Below are 23,896 nucleotides of genomic sequence, written 5' to 3' on the forward strand. Positions count from 1 at the left end.
TCCATGTTCCAGGTGAAGGAGTTTAACTCCATCTTCCGCCTGGACCAGTGGCACACCACCCTGTGGCGGCACATCAGAAAGAACATCTAGGATGACGAGGGATGCTCAAGTAGGAGGGGGGAAAAGGTGAGAAAGTGAGTGAGAGGAAGAGCTGGAAAGCAGGAGAGAAGATTGAAACAGTGTAGAAAAATGCATTATGGAAGAATCGTCCATCAAGGCACGATACCCCCCCCCCCCCCCTAGCCCATACCCCTCCCCCCCCCCCCCCCCTCTATCACTCCTTATTCTAAAGAACTTCTCACACTCACACATACAAACCCTACTCAAAATGTCACCCAGGTTAACCCCATAAAAACAATGTCCCGTACTGCTGTCATCCATCAGGCATTACTGAAGGATCGTATTCTGTTGTTGATATTTAAAGGCTTTGCTTCTCATTATTCAGGGGGTTCATTCTTCTGTCCCACCACACCCGGTAGCCATGTCTGTTTATAGAGGAGAGGTTGCACGGCCTCTTTCAGACCCAGGGGATATCTGTATTTAGGGAAAACGGCTTGAAGGTGCATCGGAAGTTGGTATTGGGAGAAGCCAAAAGTCGAGTATTTTTTGTTGGTATTTTCTTTTTCTTATTTTGTATTTTAAAGGGAAACAATCTTGTCATTTATTTATACTATGTGTTGTATAAATGAATGTTTAGAATCAATTTATATCTGTGTGCTTGGTAATTACAGAATGTAGTGGAGTGGTCAAGGGAAATCCCGCTATTATTATTGCAACTCAAGTCATTCCTTCCATGCTCACATTACATTTTTATTTTATATAATTCACAAATGGGATGATGAAGTGCAACGATAATTATGTGCGGACTGTTAAAAGTACCAGATGGATGCTTTGTTTTTCCATATATCCTGCTTATTTCAACTTTGTTTTGTTTTGTATACATTGTGGAATTGTAACGATGACAACAAAGAGTCAGACGATTTTGGGTGGAATAAAAATGGTATCGTTAGAGACTTCTACTTGTGTGGTAGATTAAGCGAAGGCCTCTGACATGCACCTTCCAAGCGAACCATGTGATTATAGAATGACATTGTGTATTTTGGTGTGGAGGACTGCTAATGTTAAACCATTCTAACTTCAAATTAAAAAATATATATTGAAAATATGAATAATAGATTGTGGAACTTTTCAATGTTCAGCAACCGACTCCAACCATTAAGATCAAAACGAGAACACAAATTAGGTCTAATCAATCAGGTCTTAAACTCTTTTGTTAAACATGCCCTCAGACCGTTCGCAGACCGCCCCTCCTCTTCACTATCATCATATTTATCCCACCTCATATTAGATAAACGGTTGTGATTGGTCAGTCTATCTCGTACCGGGAAATATTTTATTTATAAACATGAGCTTGCAAGATTAGGCTGCTTGACAGGCAAATAAGTGATACCAATAAAAAAACAAACGTGCACTAGCAAGTCAACTGCCAGATAGAGATTTTTTTTCAGATTTCTACAGATGGAAGGCCTGTTGGCTGGGGCTTTTGCTTCATTTATTGTTCTCGTAAACATGCCTTTGACACACTGGTACTGATAACCCAAGACATTTGCAAAGCAACCAACCAGCTTAAGGCCCTGGCCGACCAAAACTACGTCAAAGTACTAGCCGTGACGAAAGCCGTCTGTTGCGTTGCCTCGCATTACCCGTGTCTTGGCAAAAAGGTTGCACTTGATCACGCCACAAAGGCTACAGTCAACGGGCAACCAGCATCTCTGCACCTGCATGAGAGGAAATAACTCTCTGTACAGGCAGGCAGCGGCAGTCTGTATTCCCATTTCAAACAGGGACACCGGAAGACCTAGGACTGCAGATATATCCAGACATGAAACAAAGCAGTGTTTGCCTGCCACCGATTCAACATGCTGAATTGGCCGAAAAAGCGCAGACAAGGTGAGACTAGTGCCAATGTGGCAGGACTCACCTTAGAAACTAGGGCCACAGAAGCTCAACGACGGCCCAACGTTGTCCGACAGCCAACCGTAGGCCAGGTGTTTCAGGGCCTTTATGATGTGAAGCTTGGATGCAACCTATTTTCCATTCCAAAAAACAAATTCCTTAATTTCATCGGGAAAAATAGTTGTTTCTTATATAGGTAAAGTGGAGATGAGTGAAGATATTGAAATCAGGAAGTATATAGGGTCAGGGTAATAGTGTCTTAAGGATGGCTTTCTCTACAAGACGAAAGGTGTTCGATCCCCAATGACCACAGTCTACGTGTAAGTATTTTTTGAGCAAGATGGCTGACCCATACCTGCTTCTAAAAATAGAAATGTATCTGTTGCTTTCAATAAAGGTACTGTACCTGCTAAATGACCTAATAATAATACCAATACTAAACCTATCATAGTTGAATGCTCGCCGTATGTGCCCATGAAGGGCTATGGTGGAGGGCTGATAGAGTGGTGGGGGGGGTGGGGGGTGGTCTTTACTAGATTGGTTTGGGCAGGTTGATTTATCTTGGAATTGGTCAGAAGAGACTGATCCTACGAAGTGAGCGGACAGGAGGTAATTTGATACAGAAATAAGCCTAATGGAGTCTTCGTGAACTATTTTTCTTCTGTTGTATTCATATACATATTTGAGGTTGGATATAACATATTTCTTTCCTTTTAGTAGGCTATATTTTTTGGGGGATAAGGGGTGAGTAGCCACAGGCACACTGACCACAAAGTTTTGGCAGAATGGGCCCTTGAATTTATTCACCACTGTCTTTGAGACCAACATAATCATTTATTTGGTTTGTTTACAATTTCTGCTTTGGTGTGTTGTTTTTTTCACGTTTTCAGATGCTGAGTCTTAGTTTTAATCGGAACAATGGAAACAATAGCTATTTGAATACCTGTCAAAAGACAGAAAGTGTCCAACTTTAAAGGGAGTAATTGCCAAAAAATATATTACAATGATCCTGGCCAGCTTACAAGTGCTTCTTGAAATGTGAGCAAAAAATTTCAAGAAAAAACAATTATCGTTCAGAAATCTACATTTTAATTATGCTATCAAGGACAGTGACGGCATAATCAAGCTGTCTTTTTTTAATCAGGATCTATTGGAGTCATGCCACTGATGCCGATCCTTATTTATGCTAATGTGACTCAGCAGATGTGGACGTTAGCAGCAACTGGCTGTAGCATATCGTTTCCAAAATTAGGATTCAATGATTTCAGATGAATAACACGAAGAATTGGAACTAAAAATCTACTTAAAAAAGAAAAAATACATGTCTACAAAAGAACAAATCTTTTTTTGAAGCATTCATTGTAGTTGCTGACCTTCTACAGTCCTGCCATCTTTATTTTAAGTAATTGTTCAAAAAAAAATCCATGCCAAGACCCTGGGCCCAGACCCCACTTCCCAACATTCTCGAGAGGTAGCCTATTCATGTGCTTGGGAATCGAACCCATGGTCCCAGCAAACAACCACTGTTTTGTCAGCCAAAAGCTGTTGTTCCAAGAAGTTGATTACCATCAGCATCACCCCCCAGTGCCAGGCAACGCTTATGAAACCAGGCGGGGCTTTGGCGCTGATGTTGATCCCTGCCCTCCTGCTCTTTTGGCAATGTGACTTGAATGTCTACCCGGCCCACAGAACAAACGTAATAAAGTATCCCTAGATCAAAATGTTAGGGTTTATCAATAACCTTCCTTTCTTGATAACAAATCATAATAATTCCTTTTCAGGATCTGGCTAGCAACAGTTTCAAGCATAGCCTGGCAATGTTGAAGCGCCAAGGACAAATTAAGACTTAGACAGGCATATGCTATATCCTACAAAAACCTAGGGACTTACAACTCCTAATATGTTAAAAACAGTTGAGGTTATCATTAATTACCATTAGAAGCATACCGGTGTCTGGGTATGTTCGCGTGAAGAACTTTGTCGCCCTCTAGTGGGCATTCAACATCATAAACATTCCGGAATCTGGTCAACTTACTGTTAATTTCCGAAAGTAAAATATATTGGTCATCTTTTTATTTTGAATACACATATCAATGTCAGAGTAAATAATCGAACAACTGTTTACGACAACATAGCATGTTGCTGCATACCACGTTTGATTGAAACTCACAGGCAATCAACAGGCCAACAGCGTCGTGTCCAAGGACCCCAATCGGCCAACATGGCTGCGCCCGTGGCAGACGCCGGCGAGTTTGAAAAATGGTTAAATGATCGCCTAGATTCGTTGGAAATTGATCGTGAGGTGTACGGAGCATATCTCTTAGGAGTCTTGCAAGAAGTGGAATGCGAAGAAGAGAAATTAGAAACGCTTCAAGGAATACTCTCTGCATTCTTGGTAAACCCTTACAGCAGCATGTCAACTACCGCTACGTCTTAAGTTGCAATATAGTTACTTTCTACTAGGATTTATTGTCAGTACTAGTTATTAATTATCTCTTAAATTGACCGTCACGGAATAAAGTGTTATGATAGCGGATTAATGAACTCCGTTCATAGGGTCAATGGTGTTTGGTATATTAAGGAAGGTGTGGCAGATAGCCCACCAAGTCTATAAATAGCGTTTAATTAAGTCTTACCATTTAAGGATTGCGCATAAATAAAAAATGTAAGTTTGTTGAGCAGTCCTAAACATTCCAAAATCTAATTTGAGTTTAATGCAGACTCAAGATTGACTCGCCAATCATGATGTTGTAATCAATATATATATATAGGTATATGGTTGTAATAGCTACCAATACTGTGCTCCATACCAAATACTTGTAGGTTACAATTGCAAAGCACTTAATTTTTTATTCGTAAGAGGTTGTTTTTGCTGTTTGTTGGTAGGAGGGTGACACGCTCGAAGATGTCTGCGAACAGATTATCAATCAGTGGACGGAACACTGTAATCGATCAACTAAGTGCGACGATGATGATGGCAAGTATCTTACTATACACCCATGATACAAACCGATGACGATTGTGAGAAAAATGCGTTTATGCCAACCTGAATGAATATTGACAGCAATCTGGAATCTTGTAAAATAAAAAATTATTTATATAAATTGCACATTAAAACATCATTTTCTTGTTTACCATTTAGCTGATGTTCAAGCCATTGCCAGTCTGATGGAGAAGCAGGCCCAGATCGTGGTGAAACCGAAAGAGGTTTCCGGAGACTCCAAGACAAATAAAGAGGCTGTCCTGGCTCAATATGCCAATATCACAGACGAAGAAGAATATCCTTGATTTTACAGCGCAGTCCAAATCGCAGTTCATCCATTGCTTATGTTGACTTGATGGTTGTGTGGTGATAGATTGGGTGATATATTGTACACAATTACAATGACACTTTTGGCTTTGCTTTATGAATATTGATTCACGCTAACCATGTATTTTCCCAACAAAATAGCAAAATAATTTGGACTGAGCCATTGATCCTATGTCAATTTATATTGTTATTTAAATTCCTTAATGCAAGCACTGAAGGTATAGAAGAGGAGGCCACAAGTAATGCCCATTTTTCAGGAGGTGAGAAGTGTATCCTTTTCATGAGTCATATTGTCGTGGAGTCTGATCTTATGTGTACCTGAACTTAATTTATAGTCAACTGGCACAGCAGAGTTTTCTCCTCAGTTTCCTTCACTGATAACCGCAGCCTTGTTCAAGAACACTAATGTGGAGCAGGTATTGAACAGGCAGAAGGAGAAGCGGGATCAGGCCCGGGAGGACTCTCAGAAGAAAAAGGAAACAGACAAGATGCAACGGGAGAAGGATAAACTGGCCAAGGTAGACAGAAAAGACAAGGAGAAAAAGCGCACACAGAAAGGTGAACGGAAAAGATAAAAAAATACAAAAGAGCACTTCAAGGATGTTACTAAGTAAAATCTAAAACAATTCCAGCACTGTTGATGTCTATCCTATTCGTGGTCTGGTTAATGCCTACATTTAATTTGACCCAATTTGCTATCTTTTGGTGTAGAGATACGTTTACCAACTGCCTATTTCTGTGCTGATCCTTGAAGATCTACCAGTAAACAAATTATCAGTTCAGATGATCACATCTGTCAGTGTTATTTGGGTCATTAAGATTTAGATTTTCCCGATGTTAGGATCCAGCTCATACAAAATGTGTAGTACACTCACTGTGCATCGAATGAAATAAATACGATTCAAGGAGAAGTGGGTTTGTAAATGATGTACCAAACCTTAAACATTGGTTGCTTAGTGCCGATAGCTTGTGAAGATCCAATGTGAATGTCAGAGTTCGCATGAAGCCAACTGGTGACATGTTGAGTATTCATAACCACTTGCATTAGAGTTTCAGTCTATGCACATCTGTATGAGAATAAGAACACGACTACTACTCAATTACCTCAAACATTCTGTAATATGGTTAAATGTTTGAACTTTATTTTAACAATGAGTTATTTCACCAACATTTTAAATAAAATAACATTTTCAACAGATAACAGCTTCCGTTTTGTTGAGTTGATGATGGATCTAGTTAAATGGTAAATGTAACGACAACAAAAACTTAGAAATGAGAGAACTATGGAAATTCAAAGTATAACGGAGCAGTGATAACATCGTGCTAGTTGTATGACCTAGACAATCAACCCTAAAATGTACTAGCAAAGGACAGGTTCAAACACCCAAATATTTGTCAATGATAGTCTATAGGCAAACATCATCATTTGTTACTAATTCTAAAAAGCTTTATAACTTCACAACATGCAAGGTATATTTTGGTCCATGTTCTGAACTTCTGATCAAATTGGTTTGACTAATGTTATTTGTTATTTGTAGAGTTAATTTCAAATGATTATCGTTCCGGGCTATCGGGTTTCGGTAACACTTAATAATAAAGGTGCCGTAATAAATAGCAAACTAGTCATTACCTAACCCTTTATAAATATTTGTTAATTATTACTTAAAATATCTATTTGGCACAAGTTAATCGTATTCTTTCCCTGACCAGTGTCGCGGTTAGGGTTAGGGTTGTGGGTTAGGGCCGTGTGTTAGGGTTAGGGTCGGGTTAGGGTTATGCAAACTAATTAATTGATGAAAAAACTTAACTTGTTCCAAATAGATATTTTAGTAACAATTAACAAATATTAACAAAGGGTTAGGTAATGACTAGTTTGCTATTTATTGTGGCACCTTATTATAAAGTGTTACCCGGGTTTCTTTTAAATAAATAACAAATTAAAACTAAATAAATAGCGCACATACTTATCATATTGATTACAGGATATGGGTTGACAAATAACATTTTACGAACAAAAGCTATCCAACCAGAAGTTCCTGAATGCTTTGGGATAGTCTAGTGCCTCAGGCACCAGACTATCTCAAGTTCTCATTTCATGGTAGTCTTGTTGACCTTGATTTCATTACCACGCCACTTAAATCCTAGGAATGATTTGGGATACAATTGTAGCGGGGTTTTTTTAACACAAACAAGGCTTGACATGTCTTTGGCAAACCTCTCAAACCAAATGTTTCAAGCCGTTGCTGATGAATCCCTGTTAAGAACTACAACCTTCTTGCTGGGATGCTTTCCTCTGTGACCGCGGGGGTCTCGGCATCACCATGGATATCCAGTACGCCGGCAGACATGGGGACGGTGGCCTGGAGGGTGCACCACAGGGCTGTGCGTGTTTTCCTGGTTGCGCTGCATAAGTCTTTCAACGCCATGGCCAACGGCATGATGTCTGTCAAAAAATAAAGGGCATATCTGGTTAAAAGAAAATCCATGATTTTAGTCAACAGTCCCAACGCTGCGGCGTTGCTGCTGGTCTACCTGTGTGGTCCCTACCTTGAGTGCTTCCCTGCTTCTGCTGGCCGGTTAAGTTGATACACTCCTCCCTGCGTCTGGTTTGGGTAGAAATGATGGCCTTATAATGACGGTCAAGAGTTGAGTGGATGTAGCCCTGGAAGGGTAAGCTGCTCAGGGGGTCCAATTGATCCAGAAGGCTCAACACCTGTAGCACATAGAAACCAGAGATTGATCACTTACGCTTTTCTGCTAGAATTACTGAAAATTAAGCAGATTATTTTATGGGAAGCAACCCACATGAATTCAGATTAATGTTAGGTACAGATAAATGTTGTGCATCTTGCTCAAGGGTTCCTATAAGTAAACTGTGGACCTTGGGGCTGGGACCCAAGTACCTCTTGCTGGGTTGGTTGGGGTTGAAAAACCTGGTCCGTAAACGTAACTGTTTTATATATTTTTTTAAATTTTTGTAAAAGAAAAGAATGGAAGAAAACAGTACTAGGGATTCTGGGATCTCACCCTGCTATGTTCACGGATCTGGTCAACAATGAGACGGTCCACTCTGGAGGGGTTGGGTGGCATTTTCGGCAGAAGACTGCTGGTTGCGACGTTAGCCCGTCTCCCAGCAAATGTTTTGTTAAGGATCACAAACTAAAAATACAAATCGCATGAGGTTATAAACTTGAGATTATCGTGCATAACCAAGTTAGTTATTTAGGATCATTAGTCTGTACCTTCTTCCTCTCTTTCTCCAAGCATGCTAACTGATCACAGCATTCCTCCAGATAATAGTGGAGCTGACTCATAGGTCCTCCTCGGTTCTTGGTCATCGGTTGAGGTGACTTAGTTGAAGCCATATCAGGATACATACCCCCCCCTGCACTCTGGGCCATCTGGAAAGCGATGTCGGGTTTTAAGGCTGCGAATTCTCCTTCTGGCCTTCTGTCACATAAGTCCCGGCAGGGCGGCCCACTTCCATAGGGCTGAGAGGGTCTGGAGCTCAGGTTAGAGTTGGAGTTAACACCCATTTTGAAGGAGCTCGGCCTTGGATCACTCACAGGGTATGTATGGGGCACAAACTGTGGCAGCTTCCCAGTATCTGCTGTGCTGTTGCCAACACCAAATCTCTGAGAGCCATATGTGTTTCCTGATTGGGGGAAGTAGAAGTTGTTTCTTTGTGGGAGACCATGTCGGGGGACTCTTGTGTTGCACTCTGTGCGCTGAGTGGAGAGGAAGCCATCTTGAACAAAAGCACCAGCAGTACTATGCAGCCTGCTCTTCTCTCCCCGAAGCCCCGCGTCAACATCTGCCTTTCTTAAGGGTTCTGTACTCATGCCCAGCTGGCTCTGTCCCGGTACATGGTGGACATTTCTTCCATCCCCTCTGCTTAAGTCCTGCTTGTAAAATGGGCTTCTCTGATTTGGGGGAAATGTGCCAGGTCCAAACTCTGAGACTGGTTGATGTTGGTTGAAGGGCAGATAACCTCTGTCCCTAGAAGCCATGTTTGTCAGCTGGCTTTGCTGCATCTGATCCTGGGAGTACTGGTTAAGAACCTGGTTCACATTAGGCGTTGCGGTTAGGCTTTGGGTTATTATGTTACTTTGGTATGACTTTATGGGGTTACATGGAGCAGAATTGGAAGTTGATTGCTGAATGTGCTTTGTGTCATGACCTTGGAAACGATAATTGTCTTGGAATGCATGTAGCATGAAGCCCTCATTTGGATTTCTCTGCACTGGACCTATATCTCCCCCCAGACCCCTTTTTACTGGTGTTCTCAATGCACTGTCTGGAGACATTGCAGAATTGGTCAATTTAAAATGGTTATTCTCTTCAACCATTATTTTCTTAGTGGCCATTAGATCTATAAAAGGACTGACCAATTTGTTGACATCCTGCGGTGAACTTTGCTGGTATTGTTCGGGGCTGCTTTGGATATATTTGTCATTATAATCATTAACTAAACGGCTGTCCATTTCGCCTTGGTGACCAAAGGCTTTTTTCTGGATCGGGAAATTTTTCCCAATAAGTTGACTTTCCCTCATTGCAGACAGGAAACCGTTCTCCATGCTGGGAATTGGTAGACATTGGGGCTTAGTTGGTTTCAGAGAGTGGGGCTTGTAGCCATCCATGTCGCCATTGGATGACTTAGAAAGCCTTTGGTTGCTGGTGTTGAAGCCATAGAACTGCTGAAAACTGTTATTAATTTCTTTAGAAATGACCGGCCCTTGTACTTGGTCGAAGTCTGGGTTTGCTTCTGTTGATGCGGACTGAGAGTAATGTAGCAAATCATTGCCTATCGTCTGGGGAGACCAGATTGATGTGAATTTAGATGAATTCCTGAAAGAAGTGAGATTTTATTCAATAAATCCATCATCAACTAACATAAAATACCACACAGGCTACACCTTTTGAAAATGTTTTGCCCTAGTTAATTACTGTGATGCATAATTAAGTTGTTTTTTTCTTAAGTAACCATTATTAGAGCAAAAGACACACCTTTTGGTGTGGCTGAGGGGGTCAGATGAATCGCCATCTTCCAAAATGTTTGAAACAAGGCCATCTAAATCAGCAACACTATCACAATCAGTTGCATCGGACAGGTTTCTTGAAAAGGAAGACATGAGAACAAAGTATTTAGACATCATTCAGCATCCTTCATAAAAGTCATCACAACATTAGGGCTGGGACGACGCGTTGACGTAATCGATGACGTCGACGCATAAATTACGTCGACGCGAAAAATGCGCGTCGATTTAAAAAAAATAATAAAAATAGATAAAAATGCCCGGCGTTGGAGCGTAGTAGCAACGCGATTGGCTCCTCAGACTTTCATAAGTGCAAGGCGCCACGCACTCGTTCCTCTAAAGTATGGGAATTATTTAATGTAAAAGGAAACGATTCTGTGATATGTCGTCTTTGCAAAATGGAGATGACTTTCCATTCTAGCACCACGGCAATTCACCAGCACCTGAAGAGGCGCCACCCGGTAGCAGCTGCAGATGACCGAGCACCATAGAATTCTAAGAATGCATTACTTTGCACTTTTATTTTGGAATTTAAAGGCAATAAACATGTATTGAAAAGTTAAGGAATTGATATTTTTTTCATTCAGATATGTAATTCAACATGTATAAATTGCTATTAGTCAATAAATGGGGAGATAATCGATAATCGAATCGGACTGAAAAAATGAATCGTTAGATTAATCGATGCATCGAAAAAATAATCGCTAGATTAATCGTTTAAAAAATAATCGTTTATCCCAGCCCTACACAACACATTGGTTGGAGCATTGGTTCAAATCTACATAAGACTCATCTCCTCATTCCATGTTGTGTCACAGAAGGTTTGTGAAGGGCTCTCACCTCTCACTCTCGTGTTTTAGCTACTTTATTACTTAATCATTCTTGTTCTTAACATTTATAAACTTGCGAATCATATACATTGTCCTTAAACGTATTCTACATAATTTAATATTTTGACGTGTTATTATTAATACCTGGTACTGTTTTGGGAACACCGCAGAAGTTGAAAGGGATCTTCGGCATTGTTTGGCCACGGTTTGTGGTTTTCTGGCAGGTTGAAGCTAGGAGTAGGGATTGGAGGCTGTCCCAGACTCCCATATCCCCCATCATCTTGTGTTTGGGATGCCTTTAAAGCAAAAAAGAGGAGCTGTAAGACAATATTAGCTAGACCTAGCTTGATGAAAGTGATTATTTCAAGAATCGGCATATATAAAGTTAATTATAAGAAATCCTTGCAAGTCAAATGGTATTTGTAATGATACATGAGCATTGTCAGAGAGCTACAAACATACCTCAATATAATTAAAGATTATCTGAGTTAACCTATTGATGCATGTTATACAAGTAGACATCTCTCAGTGGAAAATCCTGGGTAAATTGTATATTAGAAATCCATGTCCCATATAAGCACACACTGCACATGTGGATCTCATTTTCATTTAATAACTCATACCTCACTATAAAGAGGGGTGGAAATATGAATGAAAGGCTGAGTTTGTCAGAATTTGTCCCTTTGGTTTACTGGAATGTGTTTATTTGAGAAATAGTAAGATGCCGTGGGCTGGTAAGCAACAGGTTGGAAACACATGGGCATCAAATTACGTATACAGTAGGTGGATGTGTAACTTTAGCCTAACCCTAATCCTAACCCGCCCACACATTTCACTTGGACAACAGCCCCCACTAGGCTCTTCTACAGTGCCAAATATGGATTATTCCTTTAAGCTCTGGTTCAATTTCCACAGCATTGCCACTGCACAAAGCTAGAATATAAAATTCTCACTTATAGTAAATTAAGTGAAGTTAGGTGCAATTTTAAAGAACCTTTTAAGTTTCAATAAAGTTATTGGTTTACCATCAGATTTCACTGAGCAGAATGATGAATAGCAAGTTTTGGCATACGCCCATTGGCATTAATAAATGTAATAATATAATCATTAGTGTGGTTGCAAAGCAAGCCACACTATAGTTTTTTCTTCTTCCACCTGCTTTTGGTAATTATCTGCTACCACAATGTTGTAAGTATTAAAACCAAGCCCATTGCAAAGAATTGCACACATACAATTTATTTATAACACACTTTACACTTTCAAAGTGCTACAATGCACCTTAAAATATAACAGAAGACTAGCTAAATTAAAAAGAAAAACAGAAAAAATAATAATTTACAATAGCAGTTAAGCAGTGCACTGCTCCGTTCCTGCGACTTTTCCAAACGTGTACATTTATTTTGTATTTACAAAAATAATTATTGGATATTGAAAGTGAATGAGGAAAAAAACAAATCGTCAACACCCGAGTTTAGAAACAGCGCATTGGCAGGTCTCCAAAAAAGTACCGCTAAAACTCAATCGGACAAAATCAGCCAGTTTGAAGCCCGCTTCCAAGCGGACCAGAGCCTTGAATCCAAGCCCCGAGTAGCAGTGCATACTCCCGCCATCCACCAGTGCTCAGCGGCATAGCCTCGTATTGCAGCAAGGGGCCCAGAAGTAGATATCTCCGTTCATTCCAATAAAAGTGGGGAACAGGAATTTGACTCCGCAAAAAATATCTTGATAACAATCAAAGGCTCATAATTATCTTTATACCATGTACTAATAAAATGCAAGTCCTCTCTTTCCAAAACGCTACCTCAAGCGTTTTATTAGCTGTTTTATTTATTTGCAGGAGAAGGAGTTTAGGGCAAATGAAAGGAGTCGTAGTGAAGTAAATGTTGTTTCGGCCCGGCATCCGAGAGGGCTCAGTCGTCAGTGTACGGCTCAGTTAACATCTCGTGTCCGAGGTTTTTCCTTTTACTTAATATGAATGACGTTGATGTATTTAGGCACTGTGTTTACTTTTTATCAGTTAAAGTCGCCGAGGGATGTGTAGATAGACCTCTTGCTTATGATGCTACAGTAACAATGCTAGAACACGAGAATATGTATGCATCCAGCACGTCCTGGACAAGGGCGTGGCTGGCTCCCGTGATCCGGAAGCAAATCCCCCCCTGATGTTGCCCCGCGCAGTTTTCATAGGAATGAATGGGCGCCATTTTTTAATCCGCTGTCCGATCTTTAATATGTCCATGATAGAAAATGGGGCTGCTTACTTATGAGCCTTTCTGGCATAACAATGTTAGCATGCTCAAGGAATATGGAGCACACGATGAGGTGGCTCACCCAACCACACGCAAAATGCACATGCTGCGACGCGTATAGTTGTCGATGATTTCCATCGCATCATCTGATATCTCCTAAATCACGTAGGCCTTTGTCGTACTTTGGCTTACCTTGTACTTGTTCGTAGAAACGTTCGGAATTGACTCATATGTATTCCGAAAGCCTTGATATGCCATATTAACTTACTGATTTCAGTCTTCTTTAACACATTATTGACCTAGAGAAAGCCATACAAATACGTCATTAGAATATCGGGCATTTTTAACCTAACGTTTGTAATAGATAAAAAATAATAAGTTAGGCAACTTACCTTAGTACATAACGTAAGTACATAACGCAAGTTAATGTTTTGGGTAATTAATGAGGTTTTCACGATTTCATTATCATAGTTTTTTAAAGAGATAAGAGTACAACAGGCAAACTGCTTGAGAAAGTCGTTTTAACATGATCCGCGCGCACAACCGACGAACTTCTCATTCTCAACTGTGCCGTGCGCTCGTGGCTGTATCGACCTATTAAGATCAGTCATCCAATCAACGTAAGTGGGGGAAGGACAAAAACGAACTGCATGGCAACCATCCAGTCACGCCTCTTCCAGTAGAGCCCATGGGACCGAGATCGAAAAATATGAATATGTTTCAATGGAGAAAGTAATTGTCTTCTGGTCCCAGTCTTTATATCCACCGGATTACACACACATGTTGTTTGTGGATTTAAATGATAACTTTTCATGTCAAGAGCGGTCAAACATGCTTTTCATGTTTGACCATTTATTGTGCAATTGTTCAGTTAAAGGCTGTAGAGAAAACATAATAGCTGGTTTCGAAATCGTTCCCTATTCACTCACTCACTATTCCCTATATAGTGTTTATGATATAGTGCACTATATAGAGTACGAACAAACGAGAATTCGGACACTACGTTGAACATTTCTAAACGTCATTTGTGTCAGTAAATGGCCGGGTATTCGTGTGAAGCAGACAAATAATAATAATAATAATAATAATACATTTAATTTAGAGCCCACATCAAGTAAACAAACCGGTCCCTCACGAGGAAAGCTAAAGCTTGTATTGATGTTGAATGTTACATTTCCTTGGTCACGTTTTTTTTTTTTAAATTAATTTCGAATGTTACATTTTCTATGTTAAATCCCAAATAAATGTTGGACATTTCTAAACGAAAGCCGGAGACTCCATTATTAAACGTATTCGTTTTCGCGGTTATTCAGCTTCTTCTCCGGAAAAACACGACCGCATTGCATTGTGGTATACGGGAGTAACATGCAAGCTTAAATTGCTTAAATTACGCAAATTTTGCGTAATTTAAGTCCACTATATAGTGCATTAAACTAACCACTGAGAATGCACCAGTCTTTATATGGCCTGGTTTACACATAGGTTGTTTGTGGGTTTAAATAAAAAAAATCATGCAAAGAAAAAAAAAAAATTGCGAGGAATTATGATAATGTTAGGTTTTGCTTTGTGAACTACAGCCCCTCGCTGCTCTCGACGCGAATGATAGACGTCACCACCACTTTTGTACGGACAGCGATCTCTGCTCCACTTCAGAGCTTTTTCCCAAGCGGAGGATAACGGCATTGAAAGAGGTGAAAACCATTATCGGGGCACGTGTAGATCTTCAGCTATTCCACCCCAGTCGCAGGGAACGTGACGTCACATACGAGACGCGTCTTCCGCATTGTGTTTTCTCTACAGCCTTTAACTGAACAATTGCACAATAAACGATCAAACTCTTGGCATGAAAAATTATCATTTAAATCCACAAACAACATATGTGTAATCCAGGGCAGATAAAGACTGGGACCAGAAATAATCACTTTCTCTCCATTTAAACCCATTTTACAATCTCATAGGTCCCGCTGGGGGTCTACCGGAAGGTGCGGACCTACGGCAACTCTCGATAGATGTATAAAAAAAGTTTTCTATACGTTTGTTTATATAGACATAGCCAGACAGATATAGACATATATCAGATATCATTAATCTTACTATCTATCTGTCTGTCTGTCTGTCTGTCTGTCTGTCTGTCTGTCTGTCTGTCTGTCTGTCCGTCCGTCCGTCCGTCCGTCCGTCCGTCCGTCCGACAGACAGACAGACAGACAGACAAAACGCTCTCTATATTGTTGATATTGATTTATATATATAGATATAGATATATAGATAGATATATATTGATAGATATACATATACATATAATGTGTTGTCGGTCGCTGTAGAGGAGGTGGTGATGTTGGGCGGGGGCAAGACCATTGCCTGCCTTTACTTTGAGTTCAAGGGGAACTTAAAACAGTCTCAGTGCTTCGGCTGTGTCGCGTCAACCAATGAAGTCAGAGAGCAACGCGGAGCAGGGTAGCGTTGAGGAAAAGATAGTGGCGGTCCACGAGTTCTTCTAAAAATAAGAGTTTGTCTTCAAATGCTATTCGCACCGGGCGACGAATGTTCCCTCTCCGGGATTTACTCTAATTTGAACTAACTGAACAACCGTAAGTACGCGGCACGAAAATGTTGTTTCATATTAGTTGGGTTATTCTGCTCACGACAGCTACATATTCCGCCGCGGACAACGGAATAGCTCCACCAGAGCATGGATTTTGCCAGCCTATTTCAATACCATTGTGCACGGACATTGCATATAACCAAACGATTATGCCCAATTTGGTGGGTCATTATAATCAAGAAGACGCCGGACTAGAGGTTCACCAATTCTATCCTCTGGTAAAGGTACAGTGTTCACCAGAGTTGAAATTCTTTTTATGCTCTATGTATGCGCCTGTGTGTACTGTTCTGGAAAAAGCCATCCCACCATGTCGCTCTATATGTGAAAGGGCAAAGCTGGGCTGCGAGGCGCTCATGAACAAGTTTGGCTTTCAATGGCCAGAACGTCTCCGTTGCGAAAACTTTCCTGTTTTGGGAAACGGGAACATTTGCGTTGGGCAAAACGACTCCACGACTCCAGTGCCCCCGGTTTTCGTGCCAGTGCCAGGAACAACAAATGTTAACGGCCATCCAGATACGTTAACGAAAAAGTTTCGTTGTCCTTCCGTTCTCCAAGTCCCCACATATCTAAATTATAAATTTCTAGGCGAATTGGATTGCGCCGCTCCTTGTGAAAACACACGGAGTGCAGGATATATGTTTTTCGGTGAACAGGAGATCAAATTCGCACGCATATGGATTTTATTCTGGTCAGTGCTTTGCTGTGTATCCACATTATTCACAGTCACCACATACTTGGTCGACATGCAGCGTTTCAAATACCCAGAGAGACCTATTATCTTCCTATCTGGTTGCTACTCGATGCTGTCCATAGCCTACATAGTGGGCTATTTCCTGGGGGACAAGGTGGTGTGCAATGACAGTTTCACGCCAGAGGGCTACAAAACCATTGTCCAAGGCACAAAAAAGGAGGGATGTACGATACTCTTCATGATGGTCTATTTCTTCAGCATGGCCAGCTCCATCTGGTGGGTCATCCTGTCTCTCACCTGGTTCCTGGCCGCGGGCATGAAGTGGGGTCACGAGGCCATCGAGTCCCACTCCCAGTACTTCCACCTGGCCGCCTGGGCCTTGCCGGCTGTCAAGACCATCAGCATCCTGGCTATGGGACAGATCCAGGGGGACGTCCTCAGTGGTGTGTGTTTCGTCAGCATGAACAACCTGGACTCCATACGTGGCTTCGTGCTGGCACCCCTCTTTGTCTACCTCCTCACGGGCACCTCCTTCCTGCTGGCCGGGTTCGTGTCCCTGTTTCGCATCCGCACCATCATGAAGCACGACGGCACCAAGACGGAGAAGCTGGAGCGGCTGATGGTACGCATCGGCGTCTTCAGCGTGCTGTACACGGTGCCCGCCACCATTGTCATCGCCTGCTTCTTCTACGAGCAGGCCTTCCGCCCCCACTGGGAGCGTAGCTGGGTGCGCCACAGCTGCAAGGGCCTGGCCATCCCATGCCCGGCGCAGGTTGGACCCCACATGAGCCCGGACTTCACGGTGTACATGATCAAGTACCTGATGACCCTCATCGTGGGCATTACTTCTGGGTTCTGGATCTGGTCCGGCAAGACACTGCACTCCTGGCGCAAGTTCTACACCAGGCTGGTAAACAGCCAGCAAGGAGAGACAACAGTGTAGGAGTGTTTTTGCTATGTGCCAGCACACCAAATAGGAGAACCAACATGGGTTTTATACAAAAACGTGTGTAACCCACAGCCACTGTTGTCAAAAGGTAGAATGGAGGTTCACCAAGAAAGTGAATGAGCCTTTATTGAGTTACTGGTTGTGATGGTTCCTCGCTGTTAACATGAAATTGTAAATAATGGTTGTGTGAACCTTATTATTTTCTAAGTTCATTGTTCCTTTGTCTGTCGATGTTTGCGTTACCTTGCATAGTGATGCAAAAAATACCAATGGTACTGTTTTGTTTACACTTTTCAGTGAAATAAATTAGAGTAGCACTCGGATTGAGGATATACTTAACATTTAGAACTCAAAATTGGAATAAAGTGTACGACATGGTATTATCACTACCTTATCACTTGAATTATGCATGAACTCTTTTCCCCACACACAAACTGTTGTACTATACGGGATCCTTCTTACATTGATTATTTTCTTTTTTATATATATTTTTTGTATTGTTTTATTGAGTTACAGTCAGTCTCTTTAATCATGTAAAGTCGATGTAAGTTGTGTATCGCAACATTCATGTACGGCCTATAATTATTTTTATTAATTACTACAGTGAAGTTTTTTGTATTTGCTGTTTTGACAGTTGAGTACCTCTGTGCCTATTGGTAGGCAGCTGCCAATAAAATGCTGCTTATTACACAGCTTCTGGTGTTCTGTTTTGGAAAGTACTAACGTTCAATGCATTTATAGAATGCTGGAGAAAAGATTAAGCATGACTATTTTAAGGTATAAGTAAGGTATTAGGTAACAGTCTCATCAGCATGTTGGTTTCTGGAGTGATACAAGTGGGCTTATTTTTATATGGTTTAAATTATTCTCCTATTCAGTGTTGACTCCAGCAATTTAGATTGCTATGTTGGTGTATAGAATTATCTTACGTTTTTGTTATTCGTTGTACCCTGTGATATTGTCTGTGCTCTCAGTTTAGCTCAGAGATCATTCATACTTGCATATCCAAACAACAGTGAAAGCCAAAAGTAAGTTGCAGATTCAAACCCACAATATCTATGTTTATAAACGGACCAAAACAAATAGTTAAATCCCTAGCTGGAAAGCTCCAAGGTATACAAGTCCAACCTTTATAAAGTCTACTAAACAGTATGCAATTTCTTATATTAAGCTACCATAAGGTTTTTACAACATGTATTTAGAATATGCGACCACCTAGTGAGTATTTTTTTATTGTGACGTGAGAGCTTAAGCCATTATATAAGATACAATATAATGAACACGTATGCCATGTATTCCACTGGTAGGGGGGGGGGGGGTGTAGTAACAGACGGGTCAAAACAGGTGATGATCAGTGATCAAAGTTAACTGAAGACCCATGTTTAGCAAGAATATAAATCTAGCCAACCCCCTTCTTCTCCACTCACTCCTCTCCTTCATCTGCCTCTCCCTCTCTGCTCAGTGGATCACTGTGGGGAGAATGTGAGAGGGGTAAATAGGAACAGCACTCGGGCCCCTGCCTCAGTGACAGACAGTCTCCTGTGCGCTTATCACTTCAAAGTGCCGCTGAAACCCGACTAGCTCTGTGTAAACAGCGCTGCCGTGCCTGAAGGCCCGCTTCCTGTGTTTAACTCTACTTAATGGCCAGCCTTCTTGGCTTAACGCTGAACCAGAGAAGGGAAGATAAAGTAAGGGAGAGAGAGAGAGTCAAGGGATTGCAGGAGTCGATTTGTGGGGGTGCAATGGAAAAAAAAATAGGGTTTTATGGGAAGTTGTTGCATTGTTTAAGTGTACAGAAACCTTGATTGCATTGGGATAAACTTAATCGACAGGTGAACACAAACAAAGCATCTGTCTTGACAACTACATGATGTCATACGTCATGATTTACAGTCTTTCATGTTGGACTTCTGCCAAAACTCTCTCTTACGGGGTGCGCTATCAAGAGAAATGTGGTGCATGTCTGCAATTATTTGTTCAACGTGATGGGCTGGAGGTTTATTGCATGCAAAGGAATGTTGACCGTCCTCCTCTTGGAAACACTGAGACATATATATAATCACATCACGCGCTGCTGGTTGTGCCAGCCCACTGGAGATATATAAACATTGGAGCTGGTATATGATCCTTCCCTAATTTTATTTTCAGATAGGACATGGAATGACTATAGATAAGAACATGTTGTCTAATGAATGGCAATGTTGTTGATGGAATGAAGCAATACAAACAATAACAATAACAAGGCATTCACAACAAATAGAAATCAGGAAAGGTGAAAAGAAAAGATTGGAGGGAGGTGGAGTTTCATCTACATTTTTAATGCAATGTTTCGTCTGAGACTCCTATGGCAATGGCTTCACTCATTGTTGATGTCAGAACTTCGACTGAGTATGCGGGTTGCCTGCCATAACATTTAGCTTGGGGGCTAGAATGGACAGGCCAATGGAATGGGGTTGAGTCAGGAGGAATTCTGATACGGATGATATGGCGTGGCTCTGGAGGAGGTCAGGCCTCGTGTCAAATGCAAAGGCACAGGATTTCATGGAGGCACTATTACCAAAAATAATAGGAAGCTAAATGTGTTCGACATGTAGCAGAGTTGGCAGGGGATAGTGTTTTTTTTAAGCGCTTTTTCAGACTAATGCTGTTAACTGGTCTCTAGCCAAAGGGGATCTGGAGGCTTTTTTTTTTTTTTTCTGTTAGAGCTGCTTCATGTTTTTATAGCACCAGCATTTCTCTTTATCTAGGCTCCTTCACCCTCTTTCTCAAGTATTTTCAAACCATTTGTCGTGACTTTTATTACTCAAAAGTACACAGACACAGTTAATGGCTGGCATTTGCCGGGTAACATAAACAAAGAGGGCCACCCACTCGCAAACAAACAAACACCCACAGACAAACAAACATACACCTTAAATTTGCACTACAGCTTCTATAATGGTAGTGGTTGTCCTTTTCAACTGGGATCCCACCAGCTCGTTGATATCTTCTTAACAGTCTGCAGCATGATGGGATGAAGAGGATTGGGGGGAGAGTTAAAGTAATGATACAAGTTAAAACACTTTGGCATCGGTATAAAACGTTTACTGGTGATGTACTTTGCACCTAAGGTCCTATTTTACCATTTTGTGTAATATTACATTTTCCCGCGGCTTAACTCAATTTATGTAGCTGCTACAACGTCACACGGAGACAGTGCTGCAGCTGTAGTAGTTACAATGGAGTTTAATAGGAGAGTAGGTTATGACTTCAAATCGCTGTAGCACCAATCACATTTATTTCACATGGGGCTCTGTCTCAGAATCACTGTATGTTTTATTTTGTAACGGGTTTGGGCATGGCCATGATGTCCGGGCAGCTGCTGAGGCATGGCCTTATTTAAAGTGGAAACGCCTGGTAGTCACTGTAAACCCAGTCAATTTGGTCTGTTCTGACAGCAGGGAGCCAAGATATGGCGATTCATTGAAAATCTATTTTTTTCTTTGAGCTTAAACTTGCTAGCCTCAGTATTGGCTACAACTTTATTTTACTTTCAATTTGGGACGGATTCTTTCCCCAAAAGCTCTAGTTTGTATTCAAAAATATTATTAAAGCCTGTTAAACATTTTTATAAACGTCTGATTTATTTATTCATAGGTTTAAAGAATATTGGTTCCTCCGAGAAATTCCGGTTAACGTGAAATGTTGTAGCAGATAGCGGAAAAATGACAGCCAGTGAAAAATAGAAAAATAAAGAAATAAAGAATATTTCACAAAACAGAAAAAAAAGTCTTTGGACTTGGTTGTAAATCAACAATAAACATTTTACAAAAAGTGTTTAAGGCCATATTAAGTTCACAATTTGACACGTATACTGTACTCAATAAATGCCAGGGCTATTTCCATAGAACACATATTTTCATAGCATTTTAGCTGGGCCTGTTCCACATCATCATCATCATCACCATGCATCCAATTCGGGAATGTTGTGATTATTGTTGGTCACAGTTTTGTCTGGTGTTGGTCTTGTTTTGACTGGTTTTAGAGCCAGCACACTGTGTGGCAGATGGGAGGAATTAACATATGTTTGACAGCTGCAATAACACAACCAAATACTGCATTGGCTTTAGATGTGTTTACACATTTCATGTTATGTTCTAACTACTGCTGCCTATAATTTTCACTCACTTCCAACCTTTATTTACACTGACGTGCCTTGCAAACGGAGCTTCAGCACATACAATAAAGGTTCTTGTTATGTGCACGTCCAAGGTCAAGCACTGGATTTCCCACTGATACAGCTTATCGGAAGGAGATGGGGGAGGTTAACTGAAAGGCGAAAACGTTGAACAAGGTAAATTATGTTTCCACTGTAGCCACCGTGGGGTAGTCAGCGCAGGAAACAAAACTGTGCTTGTAGCCGCAGGGGGGCCCTATAACGCACGGACTCTGTTAGGCCCCTCGGGCTCAAAGTGATGACTTACTGACTGGGCTCCTCTACGATGCGTTGCAGCCACCCACCTCACAGTTTCAAGGAATTTACAAGCTTGGCCGTCTAGTCTGTCAGTACTCCCGTCCAGCACACTGCAGCATTGTCCCCGCACAGACATTAGGGAAAATGTTCTGCTTCAGGCAAGGGAGTGTGTGCATGTGTGTGCGTCTGTTTGTGTGTGTATGTGTGCGCGTGTGTTTTTGTGCGTATGTGTACATGGGTGTGTACTTGCTCTTAGACATGCGTGTGAGTGTAGTGGTGTATGAGTACATATGCAAGTGAATGGGAAGCGGTTATAGCACAGGCAAGAGTTCCCGTGGTTTCACTCTCTGTAATTTCCCTTCCCTGTTTGGGGTAATTACTTCCACATGGGCCCAGCCCAATCGAGATAGACAGGGCGGGAGGCCTCATAATGGCTCAATATTGGAGTTTAACAAACACATGGATGAACTTTTACTAGTGGATTGGTCATTCTTCTATCAAGAGTCATCGTAGTGCATAGCAATTAATCCAAAAGTGCACCAACCGGGACCTTTGGTCTTAAAAAAAACGCTTTAGTCGTTTATGAGAGGCCCCTTTTGGATGATCTTTTGTTGAAGACATGAGGGCACAGTGTTGACAAAATGTCCAACATAAAGCAGTTGATATTCACAACAGGAGAAATCTGGAGTCTAATATTACATGAATACTAATGTCACTTGTTGATCTTTATATTTTCAATTTGAAGAACCATAGTTAAGAAAGATGCTTCAATGCTGTGCATGTGCACAAAATCAACAAAGCTAATTCATTTTGTTGAAATATACTATCCTTCATTTTCTTGATGGAACTCAAATTAATCTTATTTATGCTGCAAGAAAGAGTGACATTTATCTGTGTCCATTTGTTCAACCTGGTCTAAATCGTATAGTGGTGTAATGGAGAGGGAATGAATATAGAAAAAATAATATGAAATGCATGTTACAAATGTAACCTCTAGGTGGTGCCATTGATATCAAACTTAATTTCACTAACACTGGAAAAAAAGCGAATTTACGGAAGAGGATTAGGGCCACATGAAATTTCAGACTTCTGAGATTAAAGTCAGAATACTGAGAATAAAGTCAGAATTCCGAGAATAAAGTCAGATATCTGAGAATAAAGAATTCTGAATTTCAGGTTTGTAGTGGTTGATCTTAGCGTTTTTGCTCTATTCACTTTTAATATTAAACACATGTAGCTGCTCAAAATGAGATGACGGTAAGCCCGTTTGAATATTATATATAGACTTTAAACCAAATAAGTACAAATCTAGGCACAGTCTGTACCTGTATAATAGCTGTACTTGCATTTACAACTTTTGAGTGGTGCATTTCAGAGATATTTTTAACATTAGACCAGACTTGGCAGTTGCTGATGGTGCTCATGGTCTCTTTGGCCCATTTGTATATCAATTGGTTCATATCTGTCTGTTGTAGCTGTCTCAGTATGGGCTGATAGGAAGTAAATTGATCTGTGCCTGAAATTATCTAATACATTTGAAGACACCGTAGAGAATTGCCTTTCTTCACAACAATAAAAGGAGCGTAACTCGCACACCATGTAGCCCATGCAACAATTATTTTTTTCAATTACATAAAAGTGTAAAAAGCTACCCAAAGTGCATTCAAAACGTTTTCAGTCCCAATCAGACCATGTTCAGTGCAAAGGTAAAATACTTCCTTATATAGACTACGCCAAGTTGGTGGCAGACATGTCAATCAAAAGCTCAGGTAGGTTGACGTGTTGACATTTGAAAAGGCACCGCTCACCTATTTTCACTT

The 23,896-nt window shown here is 40.9% G+C and overlaps 3 protein-coding genes across 3 annotated transcripts; 2 read left to right on the forward strand and 1 right to left on the reverse strand.

The window, feature by feature from the left end:
• Positions 1-4,127: 4,127 nt before the first annotated feature.
• ccdc43 (coiled-coil domain containing 43) lies at positions 4,128-6,467 on the forward strand. Its single transcript, XM_030346662.1, has 5 exons — positions 4,128-4,351; positions 4,843-4,933; positions 5,099-5,234; positions 5,480-5,535; positions 5,654-6,467. Exons 1-5 carry the CDS (start codon positions 4,178-4,180, stop codon positions 5,839-5,841), a joined length of 645 nt encoding a protein of 214 aa, XP_030202522.1. The 5' UTR covers positions 4,128-4,177; the 3' UTR covers positions 5,842-6,467.
• Positions 6,387-13,953, reverse strand: moto (minamoto). Its single transcript, XM_030346649.1, has 8 exons — positions 13,774-13,953; positions 13,574-13,680; positions 11,277-11,428; positions 10,274-10,381; positions 8,509-10,114; positions 8,294-8,425; positions 7,814-7,979; positions 6,387-7,709 (listed from the first exon to the last, which is right to left on the reverse strand). Exons 2-8 carry the CDS (start codon positions 13,637-13,639, stop codon positions 7,531-7,533), a joined length of 2,409 nt encoding a protein of 802 aa, XP_030202509.1. The 5' UTR covers positions 13,640-13,680; positions 13,774-13,953; the 3' UTR covers positions 6,387-7,530.
• A 1,799-nt stretch (positions 13,954-15,752) lies between these two features.
• Positions 15,753-18,316, forward strand: fzd2 (frizzled class receptor 2). The gene has a single exon (XM_030345207.1). It carries the CDS (start codon positions 15,989-15,991, stop codon positions 17,615-17,617), a length of 1,629 nt encoding a protein of 542 aa, XP_030201067.1. The 5' UTR covers positions 15,753-15,988; the 3' UTR covers positions 17,618-18,316.
• The last annotated feature ends 5,580 nt before the right edge of the window (positions 18,317-23,896 follow it).

The sequence above is a fragment of the Gadus morhua genome, chromosome 2 (genome assembly GCF_902167405.1).
Source record: "Gadus morhua chromosome 2, gadMor3.0, whole genome shotgun sequence".
In the NCBI taxonomy this organism is placed as follows: Eukaryota; Metazoa; Chordata; class Actinopteri; order Gadiformes; family Gadidae; genus Gadus; species Gadus morhua.

Bases quoted from the DNA above. Each gene is read 5' to 3' on its own strand.
- ccdc43 (XM_030346662.1), top strand. From the start codon at position 4,178: ATGGCTGCGCCCGTGGCAGACGCCGGCGAGTTTGAAAAATGGTTAAAT. The intron at 4,934-5,098 runs GCAAGTATCTTA...TTTACCATTTAG, and splicing joins TAAGTGCGACGATGATGATG to CTGATGTTCAAGCCATTGCC. The intron at 5,536-5,653 runs GTATCCTTTTCA...TGATAACCGCAG, and splicing joins TTTTTCAGGAGGTGAGAAGT to CCTTGTTCAAGAACACTAAT.
- moto (XM_030346649.1), bottom strand. From the start codon at position 13,639: ATGGCATATCAAGGCTTTCGGAATACATATGAGTCAATTCCGAACGTT. The intron at 10,115-10,273 runs GTGTGTCTTTTG...CACTTCTTTCAG, and splicing joins CCCCTCAGCCACACCAAAAG to GAATTCATCTAAATTCACAT. The intron at 7,710-7,813 runs GTAGGGACCACA...ATTTTTTGACAG, and splicing joins GAAGCAGGGAAGCACTCAAG to ACATCATGCCGTTGGCCATG.
- fzd2 (XM_030345207.1), top strand. From the start codon at position 15,989: ATGTTGTTTCATATTAGTTGGGTTATTCTGCTCACGACAGCTACATAT.